Genomic DNA, 25,425 nt, shown 5'->3' with positions numbered 1-25,425 from the left:
CCCTCTCAACGCTCAGACCATGCCACAGCTACAAGTGAGCAGCTACCCGCCAGGGCCTGGGGCAGAGCCAGTTCTCCACTGCCCTGAATGGCCCAAGAGGTGGGGCATGTGTTTCCCCATTTCCACCGGTGGCTACGTGACCATCAGTGTGTTCACTGAGTACACAGAGCATGTGAGGCTCTTTGCAGGCACTGTGGGAGGACAGGGCGACATGGACCCCTGGGACCCGGCCCTCACAGAGAGCTCAAAAGAACTGTCAGGTCGCTTTCATGCCCCACACCAGTGCCCTTTCTTTTCCCCACAACAAACCAAGCTCACCTCCCACCCCTCGGGATAGTGGGACCTTTGCATGTTCAGTTCGCTCTTCCTGGAACATTCTTAGATGTTGGTGTAACTGGCTTCTCTTCATTCAGCCCCAACTCCTAAGTCAGCAGAGAAGCCTCCCCAGATGTTCTGGCCTACACGAGCTGCCGGCCTTCAGCTCTTGAATCACTGAACATCATCTGCTGTTTTCTTATTTATCTCTGCACACTTCTTCTTTCTGTCTTGCCTCTCAGGCGTGGAAGCTCCCAACAGGCAGGTATTTATGTCTGTCTCATCACTGCTTTGTCCCCATGCCCAGCACAGTGCCTGCCCACAGCAGATATTCAAGTCATTAACAGTGGAATGAATGAGCAACGCTGTTTTCAACGGTGTTCTCAGCCCCACTCCAGGTCTCACCAAGAAGCCTCAAGCCTCCAGGGCTGGCAAGGAAATCTCCAGTGAGGGGGTGTCAAAGTGACAGTATAGCATTCTCTTCCCCTTGGCAGCCCCACAGCCTCCGGCTCTCTGACTCCTCTGAGGGCAGGGAATATGAATAATTCCAAGGATCATGATCTGCTTGGAGACTGCTTGGAAACACCAGTGAGGATGCCCGCGGCAAGGGGAATAGGGGCTCAGACCAAGCTCTGGAACGTACCTGGGTGGGTGATCCAAGCATTCGGTCCACAGCCCAGGGAGGGAGAAGGACAGAGGGCCAGGAAGCTCAAGGTAAGGCCAGGCGTGGAGGGTCAAGTCCAAGGTGGGCTTCAGCAGGACGGGACACTAGTTCTCCAGGAGCCCTAAGACCCCCTGAGGAAAAGGCAAAGTGGGGATACTTGGGTTCCCCGCAAGAGGACTGCCAGGGCCGCCCCACCGTCATATAGCAAACCAAAGCTCTTCCTGATTCACATCCTGCCAGAGGCAGGCCAATCACCTGAGGTTGGGAGTTTGAGACCAGAAACCCCATCTCTAGTAAAAATGCAAAATTAGCTGGGCGTGGTAGTGCGCGCCTGTGATCCCAGCCACTCAGGAGGCTGAGCCAGGAGAATCGCTTGAACCTGGGAGGCAGAAGTTGCAGTGGCTGAGATGAGACACCACTGTGTGCAGCACGAAATACCCCAAGAGCAAGGGGAAAATGGAAGAATGGAGGCGTTTGAGATAGTTTCCATCAGAGTACTGTCTGCTTAGGTTCATAGCAATCCCCGTTTTATAGATGAGAAAACGGGGTGGGGGGGTAGCTAGGTTAGGTAGCCTGTCAAGGGTCACACCCCCAGTAAGTGGCAGAGCTGGGAGTGGAACAGTCATACCTTTCACCGTCATCTTACCTCATTCTATAGCCCAGAGCTATAGAATGAAGGAAGACAGACACAGGTAACACACAAAGGCTTAAGCACGATCAATTTGCGACAGTGCCAGGGCTGCAGAGAAATCAGGCTGCGGGAAGTAAGAAGGGCATAGCACTGGGGCTTTCTTTACTCTAAACCAATTAAATCAGTACCTCTGGGGACGGCCACCACCAACAGGTGCTAAAAGATGCCTGGTAAGACGGGGCGCAGTGGCGCATGTCTGTTATCCCAGCACTTTGGGAGGCCAAGGTGGGTGGATCAGGAGTTCGAGACAAGACGAGCCAACATGGCGAAACCCCCGTTTCTACTTAAAAAAGCGGTTTCTAGCCGGGCGCGGTGGCTCACGAGGTCGAGAGATCGAGACCATCCTGGTCGACATGGTGAAACCCCGTCTCTACTAAAAATACAAAAAATTAGCTGGGCGTGGTGGCACGTGCCTGTAATCCCAGCTACTCAGGAGGCTGAGGCAGGAGAATTGCCTGAACCCAGGAGGCGGAGGTTGCGGTGAGCCGAGATCGCGCCATTGCACTCCAGCCTGGGTAACAAGAGCGAAACTCCGCCTCAAAAAAAAAAAAAAAAAGCTGTTTCTACTTAAAAAACCCCCGTTTCTACTTAAAAAAAAAAGTTCAAAACATTAGCTGGGCATGATGGAGGCGCCTGTAATCCCAGATACTCAGGACGCTGAAGCAGAAGAATCACTGGAACCCAGAAGGCGGAGGTTGCAGTGAGCCGAGACCCTACCACAGCACTTCAGCCTGGGCAACAGAGCGAGACTCTGTCTGAAAAAAGAAGATGCCTGGTGATTCCAATAAACAGTAGGGTTTGCAAACCACTTCCCTTGGCCCTTAAGTGAAAATATTTGAAGCACCAGCTGCCTCATGTTCCTGGTGAATTGCAGTCAAGTATAGCATATATACCAACATTATATATATATATATATATACACACACACACATATAAAATGTATTATTACATGTTTACATGTATATTCACAAGTGCCTCTCAGATTGCTGGGTACCAAAGCAAGTCCTTTTTTCACGATGCCTCCTGGGAAAGAGAACTGACTTATTTTCCCAACACCAAGACCCTGCTGCTAGAGTGGCAAACCTGGTCCCACTAACACACCAGCGAGTGAGGAAAAGACGTTGGTGCGTCTTCCTTTATCTTTGGCTTCCTCCACCTGGCTCTGCCAGGGAGTCACAGGGCAACCTGGGGCAAGTGCCACCTGCTCACTGGGCCACAGTTCCTCCGAGACAGACCAAGAGGAGGGTCGGATTAAAGCCACATTCCCTGAGCATCACCATCTTAGGTCCAGTTACTTAGAAGCAGAGGTTAGGGTGCAAATTCTTGTGCTAGGAATTTTCTTTTTTTCTTTTCTATTTTTTTGAGACAGAGTTTCACTCTTGTCCAAGCTGGAGTGCAATGGCACAATCTCGGCTCGCTGCATCCTCTGCTTTCCTGAGTTCAGGTGGTTCTCCTGCCTCAGCCTCCTGAGTAGCTGGGATTACATGCGCCTGCTACCACACCCGGCGAATTTTTTGTATTTTTGGTAGAGATGGGGTTTCACCATGATGGCCAGGCTTGGTCTCGAACTCCTGACTTCAGGTGATCCACCCACCTCGGCCTCCCAAAGTGCTGGGATTACAGGCTTGAGCCACCCAGCCTGGGTGTGCTAGGGATTTTCTAAGGGAGGCTCTTGAGTGAAAGCCAGAAGAAAATCATTTGAAGCCTGCACTTATGACAGCTGGAGGAGACAGGCACATGATCCAGCAAAGCGCACCTAGGCGGGCCCCCAGTGTCAGTCACACCACTGGGGTTACTTCTGTGTGTGCACCACCTGTTCTACTCATTACTTACAGTTTCCTTTAAAACACATTAAGCTTAAATTTATTCATTTTTAAAACATTTGTTCTGTTTTGTTTTTTGTTTGTGAAACGGGGTCTCCCTCTGTTGCCCAAGCTGGAATGCAGTGGTATGACCACAGCTTGCTGCAGCTTGACCTCCTGGGCTCGGGTGATGTTTTTACCTCAGCCTCCTGAGTAGCTGGGGCTACAGGTGCATGCCACCACACCTGGGTAATTTTTTTTTTAATTTTTTGTAGAGATTAGGGTCTCCATATGTTGCCCAGGCTGGTCTTGAACTCCTACACTCAAGTGATCCTCCCACCTAGGGCTCCCAAAGTGCTGGGATTAAAGGCATGAGCCTGTAATCATTGAATCACCCAGCCCAATTCATTTTTAAGCATATACCACACTGTAAATGGAAAATCAGCATCACTTGCCAAAGGACACTTAAGTAATACAGTGACATGCATATGAGCATCTTTACCATTGCCTGTATGCTACAGAAGTCATTTCCAAATGCCTTTGGGCATGCAGACCCCACTCTGGGTGTGTCGATGATTCAGCCTCTCTCAGGCTCTGGTCTGGAAGAATGTGACCCCATGTCACACTGGTATAAACGGATACTGATCATGCCACTCAGGCCTGATGTGACTCCAGACAGAGCCAACTGCAGGAGGGAGAAGGTGCAGCTGGCGTGACCCTAGTGACCTCTCAGGGCTTCCAAACCCCCTGCCCCTGCAGCCTCCGGCTCAGGGTTCCCCCAAGACTCGGGATTGCCCTTCTCTCACTCCTCCCCTGGGTCTCCTGAGATGCTGGGGATGTATCTTGATGGTTACTGGGGTGCCCTGGTGAACTATCAGATAGGAAGCGATGGTCCCTGTGCCTGCCAGCCCTTGCTGGGCTTAAACAAATACCAACACAACTAATGGCAGAGGAGAAAATCTGACTTAACTTAGGGCTAGAAAGTATCCCTGAAAAAATGACCAGTCTTTTTTTTTTAAACAGTCTCGGGCCGAGTGCGGTGGCTCACACCTGTAATCCCAGCACTTTGGGAGGCCGAGGCGGGTGGATCACAAGGTTGAGAGATCGAGACCAACCTGGTCAACATGGTGAAACCCCGTCTCTACTAAAAATACAAAAAAATTAGCTGGGCATGGTGGCACGTGCCTGTAATCCCAGCTACTCAGGAGGCTGAGGCAGGAGAATTGCTTGAACCCAGGAGGCGGAGGTTGCGGTGAGCCGAGATCGCGCCATTGCACTCCAGCCTGGGTAACAAGAGCGAAACTTCGTCTCAAAAAAAAACAAAAAACAAAAAACAGAGTCTCACTCTGTTACCCAGGCTGGAGTACAGTGGTGCAATCATACCTCACTGCAGCCTTGAATTCCTAGCCTCAAGAAATCCTCTTGCCTCAGTCTCCAGAGTACCTAGGGCTACAGGCGCACACCACCACACACAGCTGATTTTTATTTCATTTTATTTTTGAGACAGAGTCTCGCTCTGTCACTCAGAACTCGGGTGCAGTGGCATGATCTCAACTCACTATAACCTCCACCTCCTGGGTTCAAGCAATTCTCCTGCCTCAGCCTCCCAAGCAGCTAGGACAACAGGCATGCACCACCAAACCTGGCTAATTTTTGCATTTTTAGTAGAAACAAGGTTTCTTCATGTTGGCCAGGCTGGTCTAGAACCCCTGACCTCAGGTGATCCACCCACCTCAGCCTCCCAAAGTGCTGAGATTACAGGTGTGAGCTATCATGCATGGCTGGCTAATTTTTATTTTATTTTTTTGTAGAGATGGGGTCTCACTATGTTGCCCAGGCTGGTCTCAAACTCCTGGCCTGAAGCAATCCTCCTGCCTCGGCCTCCCAAAGTGCTGGGATGATAGGCATGAGCCACTATGCCTGGCCTGGTATGAGCCTTAAAAGTCTTAAGGAATGAAGAGAATTCGCTGGACAGAGAGAGGAAGGGAACGTGGAAGAAGAAGGGCAAGGGAAGAGCCAGCAGAAGCAGCGGTGAGAGGGAATTAAGAGGTACAGCAACTAAGGAAAAGAAATTAGGCCAGAGTAGAAAGCAACAGGACGGAGAGATGAGTCCAGGGAAGGGGTTACACCAGTATGTCTCACCACCAGCCACACTGGGGCACCTAAAACATCCAGTGCCCTGGCCTCTGCCTCCAGAAATTCTGATATCATGACTTTTAGGGGGGGCCTGGACATCAGCATTCCATCCAGATTCCCCAGGAGATTCTGATGGGCGGGCAGCCAGCCAAGGACCTCTGAGCCAGATCATGCGAGGCCTGGTTTTCACTAAGGAGCGGTTGAAACTGCTGAAGAATTTTAAGTGGGGCGGGGGAAGAAAGACTGGGTCGGCTTTGGGTCTGTTAAGATCCTTCTGGATGCATATGGGAAATGGACTGCAAGGCCAGAACGGCTGCAGGGACAGAGGTCATGAGGCTTGTGTAATTGTCAAGGCAAAAGATGGCAGCGGTCTGGGCCAAGACAGACGCCACTGAGATGAAGAGGGGGATGGATTACAGAAGGACTGAAGGTCTGCATGAAGAGACAGAGGACGGCTCCCGGCTTTCAGTGTTAGCTGGTGATGGGTGGTGGCGGTGTGTACTAAGAGGCCACCACTGTTGGCGCAAAGACCAGCCTGGTCCACCGCTGTCAGCTTCTCCTGGACTCCAGGCCCTGGGCTTCAGAGCTCGTGACCATCCATCTGAATTTCAAGACACTTTCCCCATGAATAAGAGAGAGGACTCAAGGCTACCCTGCCTCATTTTACTCAAAAGATTATATCATCTGATGATCTAAATCTATTCAGAAAAGTAAACGAGGGAACAGGACAAAGAGGGGATTTTTCATTTTTCTTCTGTATCCTAGACAGATAAGGGCAAGCAAAGGCTCTTAAAAGATTTGGGTTTCAGCTGGGCACAGTGGTTCACGCCTGTAATCCCAGCACTTTGGGAGGCCGAGGAAGGAGGATCACTTGAGGCCAGGAATTTGAGAGCAGCCTGGGCAACAAAGCGAGACCCCAGTCTCTACAAAAAATTTAAAAATTAACTGGGTGCATCTGTGGTCCCAGCTACTCAAGAGGCTGAGGACAGAGGATCACTTGAGCCTGAGAGTTCGAGGCTGCAGTGAGCTGTGACTGCACCACTACACTCCAGCCTGGGCAAGGTCCTGTCTCAAAAAAAAAAAAAAAAAAAAAAATGGGGGTTTCTCTTGACCCTCACACAGATGATCCTTCACCCACTGCTAGATAAATTTCATTACAGGAGCCGAGTCTATTTTTGTTCACTGCCCAGCACATAGTAGGTGGCCAGTAAATGTTAGAATGAACGCATAAGGAATCAATCAACATAGATGACCTACCTGAAAACTCCTGCCTTCAGGAATTCAGGATTATCTCCAGAATAAATGTCACAGCCTGGGAGTCAGCTTGTAAATAGCACCCCTCGACCCTCCACATGTCTGTACACACTCTCCTGCAGCCCCCACAATCCACAGGCATCTGCCTAATGTCTTCAGAATGTACCTGTCACTCCTCAGCAGACACCATTTTGTTCATGCCACAATTACTAAGTTCTCATTCTGGGACAGATGTGGACCTCAAGGTTGGAACACTGCGATGAATTAGAGAAGCTCCGATCCCCACCCCAAAGACAAGTGTCCACTACAAGAGAACTGGGACCCCAAAGTGCCTCCTCCATCACTTCCATGAGAGAAACAACCCTTCACTTCAGGGTGAAAGGGAGTGGTCAGCACGGTTTTTGTTGTTGTTGTTTTGAGACAGAGTTTCGCTCATGTCACCCAGGCTAGAGTGCAGCGGCACATCCTTGACTTACTGCAACCTCCATCTCCTAAGGTCAAGTGAACCTCCTGCCTCAGCCTCCGGAGTAGCTGGGATTACAGGCACCTGCCACCAGGCCTGGCTAACTTTTTAAACTTTTTTAATAGATACAGGGTTTCACTATTTTGGCCAGGCTGGTCTGGAACTGCTGACCTCAGGGATCTACCTGCCTCAGCCTCCCAAAGTGCTGAGATTATAGGCATGAGCCACCGTGTCTGCCCGGTCTTTTTGTTGTTGTTTGTTTCGTTTTTTTCTTTTTAGAGGTGGGGGTCTTGCTCTGTTGCCCAGGCTGGAGTGCAGCAGCAATCTCAGCTCACTGCAGCCTCAGATTCCTGGGCTCAAGCGATACTCTCAACTTAGCCTTCAGAGCAGCTGGGACTACAGGTGCCTGCCACCATGCCTGGCTAATTTATATATTTTTTTTTATGTAGGTTGCCCAGGCTGGTCTCAAACTCTTGTGCTCAAGCTATCCTTCTACCTCAGCTTCCCAAAGTTCTAAATTACAGCCCTAAGCCACCACACCTGGCCACTGTTAACCCCACGAACAGCACCCAGGCTGGAAACACATTATGTTCATTGACATCCGATATGTGAGGTCCCAAGGGGGATGCTCCATGGGGACTGGACGACCCCTGCTCAGATTGCTCACCATTGCCTGGTCTCTGGATTTGCAAAACAGTCCCTAACTGGGCCATCCATGGAGTCTCTGACACCTCACAGCCCAACTCATCATCTCCAGCTCCCCACCCTCACACCTGCACAACCTCCATCACTTGCCAAGCTCAGGGAAAATGAGTGCATTATCATTGAAGTAGGTAATTGATGAAGACAGTCTCTCAGTTCCAGATAAGACTTGAGATAAGATTATATCCTTTCAACCCACTTCCTTCCCCCGCCTCCCACAAGAGGCAACCGCATGGATCTGCTGGGATGTCTCTTCCAGACACTGTTCCTCCTGTAAACATGTGAGGCCAAGGAAAACACAAGAATTTCTGGTTATGTTTATATGAACAGTACATTTTTCCACATATACCTTTTCTGGTTGTTCTTTCTTTTAACTCAGTAATGCCATAGGGCTCTTCCCATCTTGGTACAATGGATAAACCTTGTTTTTTTGTTTTCATTTTTGAGACAGTCTTGCTCTGTCACCCAGGCTGGAGTGCAGTGGCATGATCTCGGCTCACTGCCACCTCCATTTCCAGGGTTCAAGAAATTCTCATGCCTCAGTCTCCCAAGTAGCTGGGATTACAGGAGCGCGCCACCACGCCCAACTATTTTATATATATATATATATATATATATATATATATATATTTTTTTTTTTTTTTTTTGAGACAGAGTTTCACTCTTGTTACCCAGGCTGGAGTGCAATGGCGCGATCTCGGCTCACCACAACCTCCGCCTCCTGGGTTCAGGCAATTCTCCTGCCTCAGCCTCCTGAGTAGCTGGGATTACAGGCACGCGCCACCATGCCCAGCTAATTTTTTGTATTTTTAGTAGAGACGGGGTTTCACCATGTTGACCAGGATGGTCTCGATCTCTTGACCTCGTGATCCACCCGCCTCGGCCTCCCAAAGTGCTGGGATTACAGGCTTGAGCCACCGCGCCCGGCTATTTTTTATATTTTTAATGGAGACGGGGTTTCAGTATGTTGGCCAGGCTGGTTTTGAACTCCTGAATTCAAGGGATCCACCTGCCTTGGCCTCCCAATGTGCTGGGATCAGAGGCATGAGCCACCGTGCGCGGCTCCTTGTTCTTTTTAACTGCTGAAAATATTGTGCAGAATGACTGATGAATATTGAGGTAGTTTCCATTTTTCCTTTTCTTCATTTCTTATCTATCACTGGGTATTCTATTCCAACAGCGCTCTGTGCGAAGCCTCACGCCTGCCTCCTTAGCCAGGTTCCTGGGGATATAGAAGGGAAGCCGATTCCACACTGTGGCCTCCCTCACCCTCCCTTCATGTACCCGGCACTGAAGACAAGCCAGGCACCCACTACTCCTCAAGCAGGGTCCTGGCTCATAATCTCTGCCTTTTCAAAATCATACATATATTTTTTTTTGGAGAAATAGGAATGCTTTTACACTGCTGGTAGAGTGTAAATTAGTTCAACCATTGTGGAAGTCAGTGTCGCAATTCCTCAACAATCTAGAAATAGAAATGTCATTTGACCCAGCAATCCCATTATTGGGTATATACCCAAAGGATTATAAATCACTCTACTATAAAGACACATACCCATGTATGTTTACTGCGACACTATTCACAATAGCAAAGACTTGGAACCAGACCAAATGCCCATCAATGTTAGAATGGATAAAGAAAATGTGGCACATATATAACATGGAATACTACACAGCCTTAAAAAAGGATGAGTTCACGTCCTTTGCAGGGACATGGATAAAGTTGGAAACCATCGTTTTCAGCAAACTGACACAACAACAGAAAAGCAAACACCGCATGTTCTCACTCATAAGTGGGTTTTGAACAGTGAGAACACATGGACACAAGGAAGGGAACATCACACACCAGGGCCTGTCGGGGGTTGGGGGCCCAGGGAAGGGATAATAGGCGTGGGAAGAGAGGGGAGGATAGCATTAGGAGAAAAACCCAGCGCAGATGACAGGGTGATGGATGCAGCCATCCACCATGGCACACGTATACCTGTATGTAACAAACCTGCACGTTCTGCACATATACCCCACCCAGAATGTAAAGTATAATAATAAAAAAATTTATACATACTTTTTTTAAAAAAATTAAGAGATGGGTCTCACTGTCTCTCAGGCTGGAGTGCAGTGGCACAATCACAGCTCTCAGCAGCCTCGAAGTGGCAGCAGCCTTGAGGTGACAGCCTTAACGCCCTGGGCTCAAGCGATCCTCCCGCCTCAGCCTCCCAAGTAGCCGGGAATACTAGGTATGTGCCACTACACCCGCTAACCTCTGCCTACTCTCTCACTGTTCCCTGCTTCCTGACCTTTCTCGAACCATCGCTGCTTGAGGAATTTGAAAGATCCTCCCAAGCCCATCTCCAGCCCCACAGGCTTAAGGAAACCTTTGTATACCACATATGGTGGGCTTTCCTGAAACCACAACTGATGGCCCTGGTCCTGAAGTTTGCATTCTTGGACTTGTCAGCCCCATCACCAGATTATAACCTCCTCTGAAGACAGGGAAATTCCCCATTGTATTGCCAAAGCCTGCAGCAGCTGACTGCACAGAGCTGTTTAATAACAACCCATCAAGATTAAAGTGAGGAAGCCAGCCTCTCCCACGGCCTTCCTGTGGTTCAAGCAAACCACAAACAAATCAAGCCACTTCCATGTGCATCGATCTATCATCTCCTCTGATCCTGAGACAACCAGCAAAGGTCCTCAGAGTGGAATCATGACCCTCATTAAAGATGAGGGAAGCTGGCCGGGCGCGGTGGCTCAAGCCTGTCATCCCAGCACTTTGGGAGGCTGAGGCGGGTGGATCACGAGGTCAAGAGATCGAGACCATCCTGGTCAACATGGTGAAACCCCGTCTCTACTAAAAATACAAAAAACTAGCTGGGCATGGTGGCGCGTGCCTGTAATCCCAGCTACTCAGGAGGCTGAGGCAGGAGAATTGCCTGAGCCCAGGAGGCGGAGGCTGCGGTGAGCCGAGATCGCGCCATTGCACTCCAGCCTGGGTAACAAGAGCGAAACTCCGTCTCAAAAAAAAAAAAAAAAAAAAAGATGAAGGAAGCTAAGTGACAGGTTTCGGTCTGAAGCTGAACAGAGGCCTCTTTGCAAAAGAGGGGCCTGAGCTGGGATCTCCCAGATACTTCTAGATGAGGTGTGCTTCTAAAAGTGAGACATGTCCATTCTGGCCCCTCTTATAAAACCATCTCACACCAGGCGTGGCGGTTCATGCCTGTAATCCCAGCACTTTGGAAGGCTGAGGATGGCGGATCACCTGAGGTCGGGAGTTCGAGGCCAGCCTGACCAACATGGAGAAACTCCGTCTCTACTAAAATTGCAAAATTAGCCAGGTGTGGTGGCACATGCTTCTGATCTCAGTTATTCCGGATGCTGAGGCAGGACAATCACTTGAACCCAGTGAGCCCAGACTGCGCCATTGCACTCCAGCCTGGGCAACAAAAACAAAATTCCATCTCAAAAAAAATCATCTCCCAAAAAGCAGGCACTCTAGTACTCAGACTTTTGCCAAACCCAAGGACCACTGTGCTTATTAACTATATTCTTTAAGTATCTTAGAATGTTTTAAAATTGACAGCATCAACTTTTGTTTCAACCTAAAAAGAAGTATCTGTGAAACCTTGGGTTTGTGTAATACTTACACTTTTTTCCCCCAACACCAACCAAGAAGAAGACATAATTATTCTTTTTGGTTTTTATGCCATGGGCCTTTGAGAATTATCTTGTGCACCACCAGCGGTCACATGTTTTGGAAAGCATTCATAAGATGAATAAGATAACTTTGGGTCTTATTTATTTACTGCAAATTTTTAAAATTCATTGCATTTTGAGGAAAGACAGTTCAGAGAAGTTTGTGATCAGATCACCAGAAAGAGGAATCTTCAAAGTGCAAGACTTTTCTACTGGGAAAACTTGCTTGATCTTAGATTATGAGTGCTCTACACCAAGGGGCTTGCTTGTCTGTGTTCTTATCCTGCATGGTGATGGCTATTTTGCATCCTAGATTTCTCGGGACAATCCTGGTGCCACATAACACCCTGGTGACCCCTCCCTCAGCTCTGGACCCAGAGTTCTAGGAAGCTGATGTCATCTAGCCCGTCCCTAAAGAGCAGGAACTGGAGAAGTCTCCTCTTTGCCCTCAGTCCGTTTTAGATCATCAGACACCTGGCTTACCAAGGAAGGTGAGAGCCCCAGGAATTCAATTATTCACTTTAACAACTACTCATTAAGCACCGGAGATACTCCATGAACAAAACCAACAGTGTCACTGCACAGGAAGGAGGGAGGGACTCATCTGGCCGGTTCTCCTCCAGCCACCTTCCTCCCTACATCCTGCCCCAAGATGGGCCAGCATTCCCAGGGTTCAACAGCTGAGCCCGAGACCAACCCAGCGCTCAGTGGGAAGTGACCTACTGCCTGAGCACAGCTCTTGGCCACATCAGCACAGGAACACAGAAATCCAGCATCCTGGACAGATGACATGTGCCATAAGGGTCCCAGATCCTGAGGACCTGGGCCTGGAATCCCACTGAACTCCCCTCAACTGTGACCTAGATCTAGTCCTGGGTCAGCTGCCAAATTGCTGTGCAAGTCACTCCACCTCTCTGAGTGTCCCTGGCTGTGAGTGTCACACTGGGGCTTTCTAATATCATTGCACCCTGAAATTCTCCAATCTTAGCCCCGGGCTGCCCTGAATGCAGTGAGCTCTCACCCTTTCAGGCGCCGGAGGAGGCTGACTACCTGGGGAGTGGAGCAGGACCGGTCACCACTGCCAGCCTCCACCCAGGTGTCAGGTTACCAGCCCGCCACTCTCGCTGGGTGGCAGCTCTGCCTCTGATATTTTTAGACTCCCCCCGGCCTGTCCCTAACAAGGGCCAGATGCATCTGATTGCTGCCACAGTGCTGCTGAAATTGCATACTTTGGCTAACTTCTGCAGGGAGCCAGACGTCACCATTCCTGGGGGGAGAAGGGGAACCACCGCTCCCACCGCCATCACACCAGTCCCCATTCTCCCCCTGCACGTGCTGAGGCCATCGCCCAAAAGTCAGGCCTCTGGTCCTTTCTATGATGCCAACTAACCTCTTCCTTCATTCCAGCTGCTGCTGCCAATCACCTGCCCTCCTGAGACACCCCCAAACACACACCCCTTCTGCACAGGCATCCCAAGGGGGCCCTTTAACGCGTTCCTCTGGTAGAGCTCTGCCCCATCAATCCCAGTTTCTGGGGCCCCACCCCACCTTTGGGTAAGTAGGGCTGCAACCTCCCCTCTGGATGGAGAGCCCCGCCCTGTCCCGTCTCCCCCTTAGCTCCCATAGCCCGTGCCAGAGTTCCCACTTGGCCACAGAGCTGGGAAGCAGCCACATGTTGAAACACACACACACACACACACACACACACACACACACACTTCCCCCCGCCCACTGGAGGGTGGCTGGACTCCTGCTTCCCAAACAAACCTCACCAATCAGCCAGCATCCGGCGCCACTTCATCTGGCCTGGAGAGACATTTATGTATTTTAATCTCGACAGACTTCCCTTCCTGGTCATGTCTAGCAGAGTTTACTATGACAAAGAAGTGGCCTTTGCTGCGCCCTCACCAACCAGGAAGGCCGTAGAGCCGAGGTGAGGGCAAGGGAGTGTCATTCTATGCCTAGGGTGAAAAATGGGCTGGCTGATCCTTCCTGTGAACTACCTGTTGCTGGAAAATGAGGAGTCTGTGCACACTGGCATGCGGTTTTAGCTCCTACTACAAAGATAGTATGTGAGCGGCAGAGAAACTGAGGTGAAACATTCACTTCCATTCAGGGAAGAAAAGATTTAAGTGCCATTACTGGGATGGGACTAGGGGAGCAGGGAGGGGTTGCTAAAGGGATGTGCTCCTAGCCACAAATGCCACCAACCCCTGTTAGCTCCTCATTAGCTAGACCCTAATCTGGGGTGACGCCAGCCAGAGCAGGTTTACTCCCTCCTCCCACCAGGGGTGGAGCAGTGTCAGCCCCAAGTCCCACCCTCTTCTCGCCTGGCCCTGCCCTCACCCACCCAGCCGGTCAGCTCCATGGTTTCCAACACAAACACGTTCTCTGGATTTCAGGCACATCCCAATCTCTCCACTTGAGGGGCAGAGGAGGCCCCAGGCTATGTGGCCGGTGCTCTGCCACCTACTCAACTGACTCCCCGGTTCCCCACGGGGGTGGAGGTGGTGAGATTCAAAAATCCTCAGTGAGAAAACAGGTTCTGCACCTTCCTGCCACCCCCATGCCTCTCCCTGGGCTGTGAGCTTGGCCTTTGCCAAGGCCCCCGTGGGCATCCACGCCCTGGTTTCCCCAGAAGGGTTTCCCCTCATTCCCTGCAAATCAGCAGGGAATCTCCAGGTGGAAAGAAGGGGAGGGCTTGGGAGGCAGATGGAGGGTCGAGATCTAGTTCTTTGCGTTTACCAGCTCAGCCGCCTTGAGCAAGCTGGCTTGGATCGCTGGCCTGAATTTCCCGACTTGTAACAGGGGAGTGTGCTGGAAACAGCTCAGGGGTGAGGCTCCCAGGGAGAAACCGAGATGGAGGGCGAACACCAGCAACTGCAAATCTCCAGCAGCTTGTGTGACTCCTGGGAAACCAGCACCCGGTCCCTTCCTCATCCTCTTTAAGCTTTCTTAACTGGACGACCAAAGTCCAAGAAGAGCTGCCCAGCAATAGCGTGTCGGTTCTAAGATCTCTCTGATTCAGACTGGAGTGCAGATGTGGCTGGAGGTGTTTTTTAAAAACAATTTCATGATAAAATTGCATAACATCCTAATCATCATTTTAACCAATGGTAAGTAGACAATTCGGTGGCATGAAATACCTTCACAATACTGTGTAACTGTTGCCACTGTGTATACCCAAAACTTGTTCACCCTCCCCAACAGAAACTCTGTCCCATTAAACAGTAACTTCCCGTTCTCAGGCACCCCAGCCCCTGGCAACCACTTTCTGTCTATAAAATTTGCCTATTCTAGGTATCTCATAAAAGTGGAATCACACGATTTGAATTGCAGGCTTCTTAAGTCCCTCTCCAAGCCCCTTATTTAGACACAGCTGAATTATAAAATCAAGGTGCACGCGCGCGCACACACACACACACACACACACACCCCTTCAGAGCTTGGGAGGGGCAGTGCTTCCTTCCCCAAATCTGAAGCTGGCAGGCGTTGGACTCTGAGCCTGGAGGGAGAGCGTTGCCCTGTGGTGGCTTCAGAGTCCCCATGTCAGCCGCACACCTTCACCCAAAAGACCTCCCTGGAGCGCGCTCAGGTCCCTGGATTTGGGGAGGGGGACGTAGGATCCACACCCCGAGCTGCAGTCTCCCCTCCCTCTGTAACCCATGGGTGTGGTCTTGACTACTTAAAGCCCCCCCTCCGCCCCGCCAAGCCCTAATAGATTTGGCAGGGAGACAGTATCATCCCAGCAGCACCTCCGGGCTCACCCACCACTTCAAACCCCCAAGAAGTCTCTACTCGCCGCTCGGGGGCGCGACGGAGCAGCAGCGGGGGCGGAGAGGGGTGAACTCAGCTCAGGAGGACCCACTGGCCCGGCCTGGGCGCACCAGTCCTGCCCGCGCGGCGAGGCTGGGGACGCTGCCCGGGGATCCCTCACGCGACCTAGGGATGGCCCTGAATTACGAGAGCCCCGGGAGCGCGTCCAGCAGGGAGAGGGGGAAGCTCCCTGACTGCTCCGCAAACTTTTCCCGCCCGCTTCGGCGCAGAAGGCGTGGGAAGCTGTCCCGAAGCGGCGAAGTGGAGTTCGGGGGCTCGAGCGAGCGCGGCGTGGACTGGAAGTCGGCGGCCTGGGTGGTGCCTCGCCCCCCCACCCACGTTACCGTCACCGATTCCGGGGGCCGCTCCTGGGCCAGTAAGTGGAGGAGTCGCGTCCCTGCTGCCCCGGCGCACGCGATCCTGGGGACCCCTGAAGTCGCTCCGCACCCTGGGCGCGCCCCCAACTCACCTGGCGCTGGAGGCTGCGCTGGCAGCTGGAACTACTGACGGGCCGCGGAGCGAGGCGAGGCCGCGGGGCTGTTTTGAGGCTCCAGGCTGGGGTAGCGCGCCCTCCCTCCGCCCTCGCGGCAGCGCGGAGCCGCCTCCCCCGCGCTCCCTCCTTCCCCGATTCCGCCTCCCGGGCCGTGACGTCAGAAGCCGGGAGCGCCGAGTGGGAGGGGCCGCTGGCGCGGGGCGGGGCGCGGGGCGGGGCGCGGGGCGGGGAGGGGCGCGGGGAGGGGCGCGGGGCGGGGGCGCGGGGAGGGGCCGCTGGCGCGGGGCGGGGCGCGGGGCGGGGCGCGGGGAGGGGCCGCTGGCGCGGGGCGGGGCGCGGGGCGCGGGGAGGGGCCGCTGGCGCGGGGAGGGGGCGCGGGGAGGGGCGCGGGGAGGGGCGCGGGGAGGGGGAGGCCGAGCCCCAGAGCGCCCAGGCGCCCCCCAGTTCCAGTCCACCTCTCGGAGGCTCTTCGCCAAGTTAGGCGGAGCCGTGGGCAAGGGCCAAGGGGAAGTGGGGTGGGGATGGTGGAGAGGAGGGGAAGAGGGAGAAAGGGGGCTCCGGAGCAAGGCGCCTCCCTTCCCTGCAGGCCTCCACAGCCCTCTCTTCCCCTTTCCTCTCCGCTTCTTCCCTGTTCTTCTTCCTCCCTCAGGAGTTTTGGAATCCAGGCTCCCTGCTCTGGACTTTCATTTTGTTTTATTTTTTGAAGCGGCGTCTCACTCTGTAGCCCAGGCTGGAGTGCAGTGGTGCGATCTCCGCCTGCCTCCCAGGTTCATGCGAGTCTACTTCAGCCTCTCCAGTAGCTGGGACTACAGGCGCCCACCACAACGCCCGGCTCATTTTTGTGTTTTTGGCAGAGATGGCCTTTCACCATATTGGCCAGGCTGGTCCCGAACTCCTGAACTTGTGATCTGCCCACCTTGGCCTCGCAAAGTGCTGGGATTACAGGACCGAGCCACTGCGCCCGGCCTTCTCTGGCCTTTTATGAACTTACAAGCTCGTCCAAAAGCTCTCCTGCCTCCGTTTCCTCTTCTGGAAATCGGTGTGATTATAAGAACTGTTTCCTTGGGTTGCAAGGTCTGAAGGTGATAATAGGTCCACCATGCTTGGTTCATGGTACCTGCCCCAGAGACGTCAGCCATTGTTATTTGTATTGTCTCACCTGCAGTCCTGGCCTTGGTGTGAGACGCCCAGCAACCAGTCTTTAGACTCTTCCAGGATCCCCTATTCACTCCCCCCACCAATACACACACACTCTCACACAAACCACTCACCACAGCCTTTCAACCCACAGTCCTGGAATTTAGTGTCCCCGGAAATGACATCAAAAGATAAGGAACTGCCTTTCTTTCCAGCCTCAGTTTCCCCATCTGGAAACTGAGAGGGCTGATCTGCTATAGACAGTCTTGGGAGATGGGGGCTGAGACCAGAGGCACCTGAGCTCCATCACGTGTGTGGAAGGAGGAAGTGGGAGTCAGTGTATTTTTTTTAAATCGAAGAAATTCCCAAACAGGGCCACAACATATAAAAGTATATTTTAAAACTTTTAATTTAACAAGTCTTAAAATAGTATAGTTAAATACTTAAATAGTATACTTTTAAAATACCTACAACAGTATATTTTAAGACTTTTAATTTAACAGTTCTTAAAATATAAAATTGACTTGTGCCACTGACAAGAGAATGAGAAGCCCTTTTAAGAAATATTAATTTATTGTGCAATCATGTGCTCTGGTTGGACTCCTTGTTTATCTTTTCTGTTGATCATCTATTTTTAATCCTACTGAGGAGCTCTGTCAGGAGAGGGACTTGCTGGGTCTAAATTAGAGATCTTTGGGGGATTTGAGATCCCCTCCAAAGGGCCACCCCCTCCCCCAGGCCTTGGGCTTCCCAAGTTGGCCTAGGGTCTGACCTGCCAAATCTCCTGGAATTCTACGGTTAACCAAGACAAGACTCTCATCCCCCAAGATAACTCTGTGTGTGTGTGTGTGTGTGTGTGTGTGTGTGTGTGTGTGTGTGTGTTTGGAGCTGGAGAGGGGACAGGAAGGCACTAATATGAACTGAGTCATCTTCTTCCTCCATAAAAGGGGAGGAGAGTGGGGTGTGGTTGCTATAGAGGACGGCCAAGAGGGCCCACCTACCTGCCCATGGCCATGCGGAGGACAGAGAAACCCCCAAAGTCTCACAGAAGAGTAAGCCCAGGTAAGGGATGGAGCAGGCAGGTTTCTGCGTTTGCCGAGGGCTTAGTGTGTGCCACTTACTCACAAACATAACCTTCAATAGAACATGGCAGCCCTGCAAAGCAAGTTACCCTCATTTTATCATGAAGAAACTGAGGCTTAGAGAAGCTATATCAGTAACTTGCCCAAAGGATCTACACAATCTATAAAGTTTGGATTTGAACCCAGACTGACTGCAGGAAACCCTTCTCCTCTTTCCACTCTATCACTGTTTACCAAATGCTAACCACACTCAAGCTTTAATTTTTGCCATATCCACCTTCCACCTGAACTCGTGTTCCCTTAATTGTTTTATTTAAATTAACTCTGTTTATTTTAGTATGTTTGTTTGAAAAGAAAGCCCTATATTGCCATGGTAAACAGGAAGCCAGTGCTATCTGCCAAAAATAGAAGACGAACTTATGAATATAAACACTATTGAAATAAAACAGTGGTAGTAAATTGCAGCCAGATACTGTTGCCTGGAAGACTCTGTGCACCTGTGAGGTTTAGAGTCTATTAAAAAGAGACCCAGGTGTGGTGGTGCTTACCTGTAGTCCCAGCTGTTCAGAAGGCTGAGGTTGAGGATCACTTGAGCCTGAGTTCTGAGGCAGCCTAGGCAACATAGCAAGACCCCGTCTCTGAAAAAAAATTGATGGGGGTGATCAGCAAGATTTTAAAAGCATGCTGACACAGAGAAGTCTTTCCCCTGTTGTTATCAGAACGATTGCAAGATCCTTGGAAAAGAGAGTCATGTTCTCACTCTGATTCAGAGCCAAGAGATGCCTCCTCCCTGTACTATCTCCGAAGCCACCAACTGGTGGAGTGTGTCCCAACTGGGAAGAACCTGACCAGACCCCAAGATGCCTCTCCAAGAGCCAGAGAAAGGAATGGGCCAGTTACTCCTCTCCCTTGTTTCCAGACCCTCGCCAGAGCCTCACCTGCCTGTCCCATTCACCTGCTACTTGCTGTTCTTTGTTTTCTGTCTTTATATATACTCCTGTCTATCCAGGAAAATGGGAAACAGAAACCTGCCTCATACCTGCTTGTATCCCTGCTTCTGGTGTTTCAATAATGAATTTGGTGTGGGGGAAAGTAAGAGTGTGTTTGATTGAGTTCTGGTCCCAGTTCTTCAGCCCCTTATAGTAGTAGTATATATATATATATATATACATATATATATATATATATATATCCCTACCCTAGCCATAGCCTCATGATGGGAGAAGTATATTCTTCAACTTCATCTTGAGCTTGGCCATGTGACTTGCTTTGGACAATGAGATATTAGCAAAGATGACACACACAAAGAATGGAAGGGTGCCTGAACAGTAGGATTTGCCCTCTTACTCTTTTGCCATTTCTACGAGCATAGTGTATCTCTGGTAGCTTAGTGGTCCCAGAAAATGAAAGACATGTGGAGTAGACCTACCCTAGAGGACCTACAGAATTTCGGTCAGAGACACAGAGCTGCTCCAGCCAACTGCAGACATGTAAATGGGAAATGCATGCTAACTGTTGCATGCCACTGTGGTTCATGGCTGTTTCTTTCACAGCAGTAACTGGTCTATATGGAGAGAGAGAGAAAGAACTGTAAGGAAGGCATTTGAAGGTATGGAAAGTCACCGAGGATGGGGGCTTGGTTCAGGGTGGGGATAGAAGATAATTGATTATACAGTGATCTCTCATGTGTCTTTCTGGCTTGAACATTTTAGGGTTCTGCAGTCTCTTGTAACTGGATCCTGTTCACTCTTTCCTTATCTTAGAATGAATGACTAGGGGTGTCCATGCCTGGGTGCAAATCGGATGCCCAACCTTAAGAGAACCAAACAGAACTCACAGTTGTAGCAGCATAGGTCATGAAGAAGACAATGTGGACTCTTGCTAAGAAGGATGGAGATGTTCTCAAATATCCACAAACTCCTGATGGGAATAGATTGAACATGAATGTGATTCAACCATCATAATCCACTTTTGGTTGGCAGGTTAGCTGAATCTTAACAGCTGCCGGGGGTTTTACTAACTTCCATTCGGTGGCTGTTTCCTTTGAAAACAAACTGGATACATAGGCTGCTAAGATAACTTGGTGCCCCTGCACCTCCCAGTGTTCATGCCTTTGTGTAGTTCTCTCCCCTTGAGAGTGGGCTGCACCTAACGATTTGTCTTTTTTTTTGGGTTTTTTTTTTTGAGGTGGAGTCGCGCTCTGTCGTCCAGGCTGGAGTGCAGTGGTACGATCTCAGCCCCTGCAACCTCTGCCTCCCTGGTTCAACTGATTCTCCTACCTCAGCCTCCTGAGTAGCCAGGATTACAGGCACCTGCCACCATACCTGGCTAATTTTTCTATTTTTAGTAGAAATGGGGTTTCACTATGTTAGCCAAGCTGGTCTCTGTGGGGAACACTCCCGTGTGAGACCCCCAAAAGGCGTGAGTCTCACTATAGGGTGAGTTTGATCCCAAACACAGTTTCCTACTGGAGGCAGTCGAGCTATCCGGAAATATAGGAACTGAAAGATGAATGATCAGTTTCTAATATCAACCACAATATCGTTTGGGCCTAAAACTATGCGTTGCTGCTAGACCGAGTGACCCCCTGCCGGCAACCGGTTCCTGCTTTTAACCTTTGTATGACTCTCTCTTTAAGAATAAGTTTTAGAGCAGGGCGCGGTGGCTCAAGCCTGTAATCCCAGCACTTTGGGAGGCCGAGGCGGGTGGATCACGAGGTCAAGATATCGAGACCATCTTGGTCAACATGGTGAAACCCCGTCTCTACTAAAAACACAAAAAAGTAGCTGGGCGTGGTGGCACGTGCCTGTAATCCCAGCTACTCAGGAGGCTGAGGCAGGAGATTTGCCTGAACCCAGGAGGCGGAGGTTGCGGTGAGCCGAGATCTCGCCATTGCACTCCAGCCTGGGTAACAAGAGCGAAACTCCATCTCAAAAAAAAAAAAAAAAAAAAAAGAATAAGTTTTAGGCCGGGCGCGGTGGCTCAAGCCTGTAATCCCAGCACTTTGGGAGGCCGAGGCGGGTGGATCACGAGGTCGAGAGATCGAGACCATCCTGGTCAACATGGTGAAACCTCGTCTCTACTAAAAATACAAAAAATTAGCTGGGCATGGTGGCACGTGCCTGTAATCCCAGCTACTCAGGAGGCTGAGGCAGGAGAATTGCCTGAACCCAGGAGGCGGAGGTTGCGGTGAGCTGAGATCGCGCCAATGCACTCCAGCCTGGGTAACAAGAGTGAAACTCCATCTCAAAAAAAAAGTAAGTTTTAACTTTTTCTTTACTTACCTGACTGCCTAATGGTTTAACTGTCGATATTTGCAAAGCAAATGCCACCATAAGGGATGGCTTTGATTTCTGACTCAGAGACTCCTCAATGGGGAAGTTGAGTTAAATTGAGTCAGGAGTAGACAAAGGAGAATCCGATTAAAAGATATTCTGATGAGCAAAACCAGAAAACCTTTCACATCTCAGTTCTAAAACAAGGTCAAACCAGTGATACCTGCAGCCAGGAGGAATAATGTTTGGATGTAAACAAGCTTTGTGATTACAGGAAATTCTGTTACTTTTTACAACCACTGATTGCATATCTGACTTCTCTATTGTATAGACCATGTAAGGTATACATTTGCATTTCCTCTTGCAACCATTGTGTATCTGATTTCTCTCTTGTATAGGCCATGTAAGGTATACATTTGAATTTCCTCTTGCTATGACATAAACCAGAGCCAAGAAAGTGTATTTATTCCTGGCCTTTGAAAAATAAAATTTGCTGTTTAGGCACAGCCTATTAGCCCTCCGGACACCTCGCTTTCTCTCTCTCTGTCTTTATTATTTTTCCAGGCGCACTCCCTCTTCCAGGTATTGGGACCCTCTTGCAGGTCGAGAGACCCCAGGTAGACGTGCCTACCCGTCCCGGACGGTCCACGACAGGTCTCAAACTCCTGACCTCAGGTGATCCACTCACCTCAGCCTCCCAAAGTGCTGGGATTACAGGCGTGAGCCACTGTGCCTGGCCACAAAAGCACTTCTAAGGGCATCTCAGCTGGCTGCCATCTTGCTGTGAGACAGATGGTTGGGTAGACTCTTCCCTACTGTATGAAGAATCAGGAAATCTGAATTCCCTTGAGTGGAATCTGAGAAACATGCTTTCTTGAGGCCATTTCCTCCCTGTGACCTACCTCTGCAGACTGGGTTGGAGGCAGGATGGAGATAATGATTTCAAGCCCTAGCTAGCATGCAACTTAAAGCTCAGAGCTGTGGGTCTCATAGCTTCTCCCCATGAAGTTAGGGGGTAGAGCCATACCTTTTGAGTCTGACCTTTCCTGCCTCCTTTTATCTCTGATTTCTGTTACAGAAATACCTGCAAACCACTGTCATAAAACATCCTGCAAATGCAATAAGAATGAACAGTACAAATAGTATCCGTTTCACTTACGACAAAGAGGGTTTGACTAAGCACCAAAGACAACAACCACAGAATTTCCAGTCATGGAGAAACAGCCCAAAACCATGCTGTCTTAGGCTGTTTTGTGTCTCCTAAAGCCATCCCATGAAATGAATGCAAACGTCTGTGAGTAGAACAAAGGTAAGTGGCTGTGCCCGGGTTTTTCCCATCATAGAAACATCTGGCTGCCTGACTCTGGTTCTCTTTTCATCAGGAGGCTTGGAACCACAGGATAGAGCTTCAGAGCTCTCCCAGATTTGAATTTCCCTGAAATATGGTCAGAAAGGATAACAGGAAGCAGGGGGTGGGGGTTGTGCTCCACCACCAGAGTCATTACTACCCGAACGTCTGGAACCTAGGGTGGCTCATGGGATGTTCTTGGCAAATGACAGAAGAACGTCCCCAGGTGTCCCCACAGTGGCAAGGAGGATGGAGGCCAGCTGTCTTGGCCTATCTTGTGAAAAGAGCAGACAACAGTTTGGCACTGAAAAGTTTTGCAAAGAAAAATGTTCTTGTTAATAATGTCCCAGGAGTGGGCTGTCATTTTCCCAGGATCTCAAGCACAGTCATAAATGCCATCCTTCAGTCTATGAGAGCATCCTTGTACTTTTTTTTTTTTTTCCTTAGACAGAATCCCGCTTGGTTGCCCAGGCTGGAGTACAGTGGCATGATCCCAGCTCACTGCAATCTTCACCTCCCTGGTTCACACCTTGTGTGTCAGCCTCTCGAGTAGCTGGGATCACAGGTGCTCACCACCACACCTGGCTCATTTTTATGTTTTTGTTAGAGAGGGGGTTTCATGTTGGTCAGCTGGTCTTGAACTCCTGAGCTCAGGCAATCCCCCCCCCACCTCAGCCTATCAAAGTGCTAGGATTACACCTGTGCGCCACCACACCACCCTTGTACTTTTCTAAATATATATTTTTTAATTTTACAAAATATTCTTTCTCTTCTGCCAGAAAAGTGATTTTTGTTCACTTATTTACTCAATGCGTACACATTTGGAATCTCCTGTGTGCCAGACACCGTTGGAGACATTGCGAATATAGCAACGAGTGAGCCAACTTGTCCCCAGAGCCCCTTGATCTCATGGAACTTCATAACCAGCCCTGGTCAGTTCTGCTCATTATCCTACTTCATACTGGTATATGTTTTATTTTTCTTTCCAAGATTACTGGGTATCTTTTTGTGAGTTGTCTCTTAGGCTATAAAACCATGGAAACAGCTTCCTAATCCCAGTGACCTCAGTTGCCTGCCCCGGGAGGCAACTTCAGCCTTAGGACTCTGGCCAGACTCTCGCATCCTGAGGAATCTGTGGATGTGGGGAAGTGAGGAAGTCTTCCATTTCTACCCTTCTGCCCCATGCACAGTCCAACAGCTCAAAATTCAAAGAATGACATGGCGGGAGGTCTAGGAATTTCTTCCTGTTCTCTCCTCCCGGCAGAAAGGTATGTAAACTATTCTGGATGAATGAGATTCTTGATTTTAAAGGCCTTGTACGTTTACAGTCTGGAATTCCCTCTGAACGTGGGATCAAAATCCTTTTGGACACAGGCTGTGTGTTGTTCTTGTTCGTTCCTTCCTTGTTTGATGCCCTCCGAGAGGTGGGGGTCCGAGATAAGGCAGCCTCAGCCTCCAGACTCCGGACTCTGCTTTCAGCAACCAGCACAGTGTAGATGCTCACTTGAGGGGCTTTTCTTCCATAATCCTGTTTCTTTTTTTTTTTTTTTTTTGAGACGGAGTTTCGCTCTTGTTACCCAGGCTGGAGTGCAATGACGCGATCTCGGCTCACCGCAACCTCCGCCTCCTGGGTTCAGGCAATTCTCCTGCCTCAGCCTCCTGAGTAGCTGGGATTACAGGCACGCGCCACCATGCCCAGCTAATTTTTTGTATTTTTAGTAGAGACGGGGTTTCACCATGTTGACCAGGATGGTCTCGATCTCTCGACCTCGTGATCCACCCGCCTCGGCCTCCCAAAGTGCTGGGATTACAGGCTTGAGCCACCGCGCCCGGCCATAATCCTGTTTCTAATCTGTAATTAGATTTTCGTTTTTCAAGTGTGTGCTTTCTTACCCACTGTCTTCATTCCGCAGTAGAACACAAGCTTACCGAGAGCAGAGATTTCCTTTGTCTCACCCATGGCTTTCCCACCAAAGTCTTCACATAGTGGGTGAACAATCAGGCTTCCTATTAATCCTGTAAATTTAAATTTCTTTTAGAAATGGAGGTCTCGCTCTGTGGCTCAGTCTGGAATGCAGTGGTGAGATCATAGCTCACCACAGCCTCAAACTCCTTGGGTTCAAGTGATCCTTCTACCTCAGTCACCTGAGTAGCTGGGACTACAGGTGTGTGCCACAATGCTCGGCTAATTTTCTCATTTTATGCGGAGATAAAGTCTCACTGTTTTGCCCAGGCTGGTCTCAAACTCCTGGCTCAAATGATCCTCCTACCTCCGCCTCCCAAAATGCTGGGACTACAGGTGTGAGCCACTGCACCCAGCCCCACAAGACCTAGATGAAAATTAGAAAAAGGTGCCTCTTCTGAGCCAATGATTTGGAAATCAGATTGCTTGATAGCTTGATAAATAGATGGCACCTTGGTGCAAAGGGGAAAAAATGCCCCTTTCTCTAACAAAAAACCTCAAGCCAGGCATATGGCTTGGTGAAGGCTGCAGGCTGGATTCACCCTCTAACCTCTTGGCTAGGAATTCTTGTGCAGGGCACAAATTATGTAAGAG

At 50.1% G+C, this 25,425-nt stretch overlaps 2 protein-coding genes across 2 annotated transcripts in view; one reads left to right on the top strand and one right to left on the bottom strand.

The window, feature by feature from the left end:
- Positions 1-16,164, bottom strand: part of EMP2 (epithelial membrane protein 2) — a 56,144-nt gene extending 39,980 nt beyond the window's left edge. The window contains exon 1 of the mRNA XM_003938738.4: positions 16,003-16,164. The gene's annotated coding sequence lies outside the window, so the exon portion shown is untranslated. The remainder of the gene's footprint in view (positions 1-16,002) is intronic.
- Positions 107-24,524, top strand: LOC141580694 (uncharacterized). Its single transcript, XM_074383173.1, has 4 exons — positions 107-260; positions 15,430-15,909; positions 22,599-22,829; positions 23,648-24,524. Exons 1-3 carry the CDS (start codon positions 107-109, stop codon positions 22,661-22,663), a joined length of 699 nt encoding a protein of 232 aa, XP_074239274.1. The 3' UTR covers positions 22,664-22,829; positions 23,648-24,524.
- Positions 24,525-25,425: the final 901 nt, after the last annotated feature.

This window comes from Saimiri boliviensis, chromosome 12 (genome assembly GCF_048565385.1).
Source record: "Saimiri boliviensis isolate mSaiBol1 chromosome 12, mSaiBol1.pri, whole genome shotgun sequence".
NCBI classification, from domain to species: Eukaryota; Metazoa; Chordata; class Mammalia; order Primates; family Cebidae; genus Saimiri; species Saimiri boliviensis.
The sequence above is the reverse complement of the archived record's forward strand: the minus strand, read 5'-3'. Positions and strand labels throughout refer to the sequence as shown.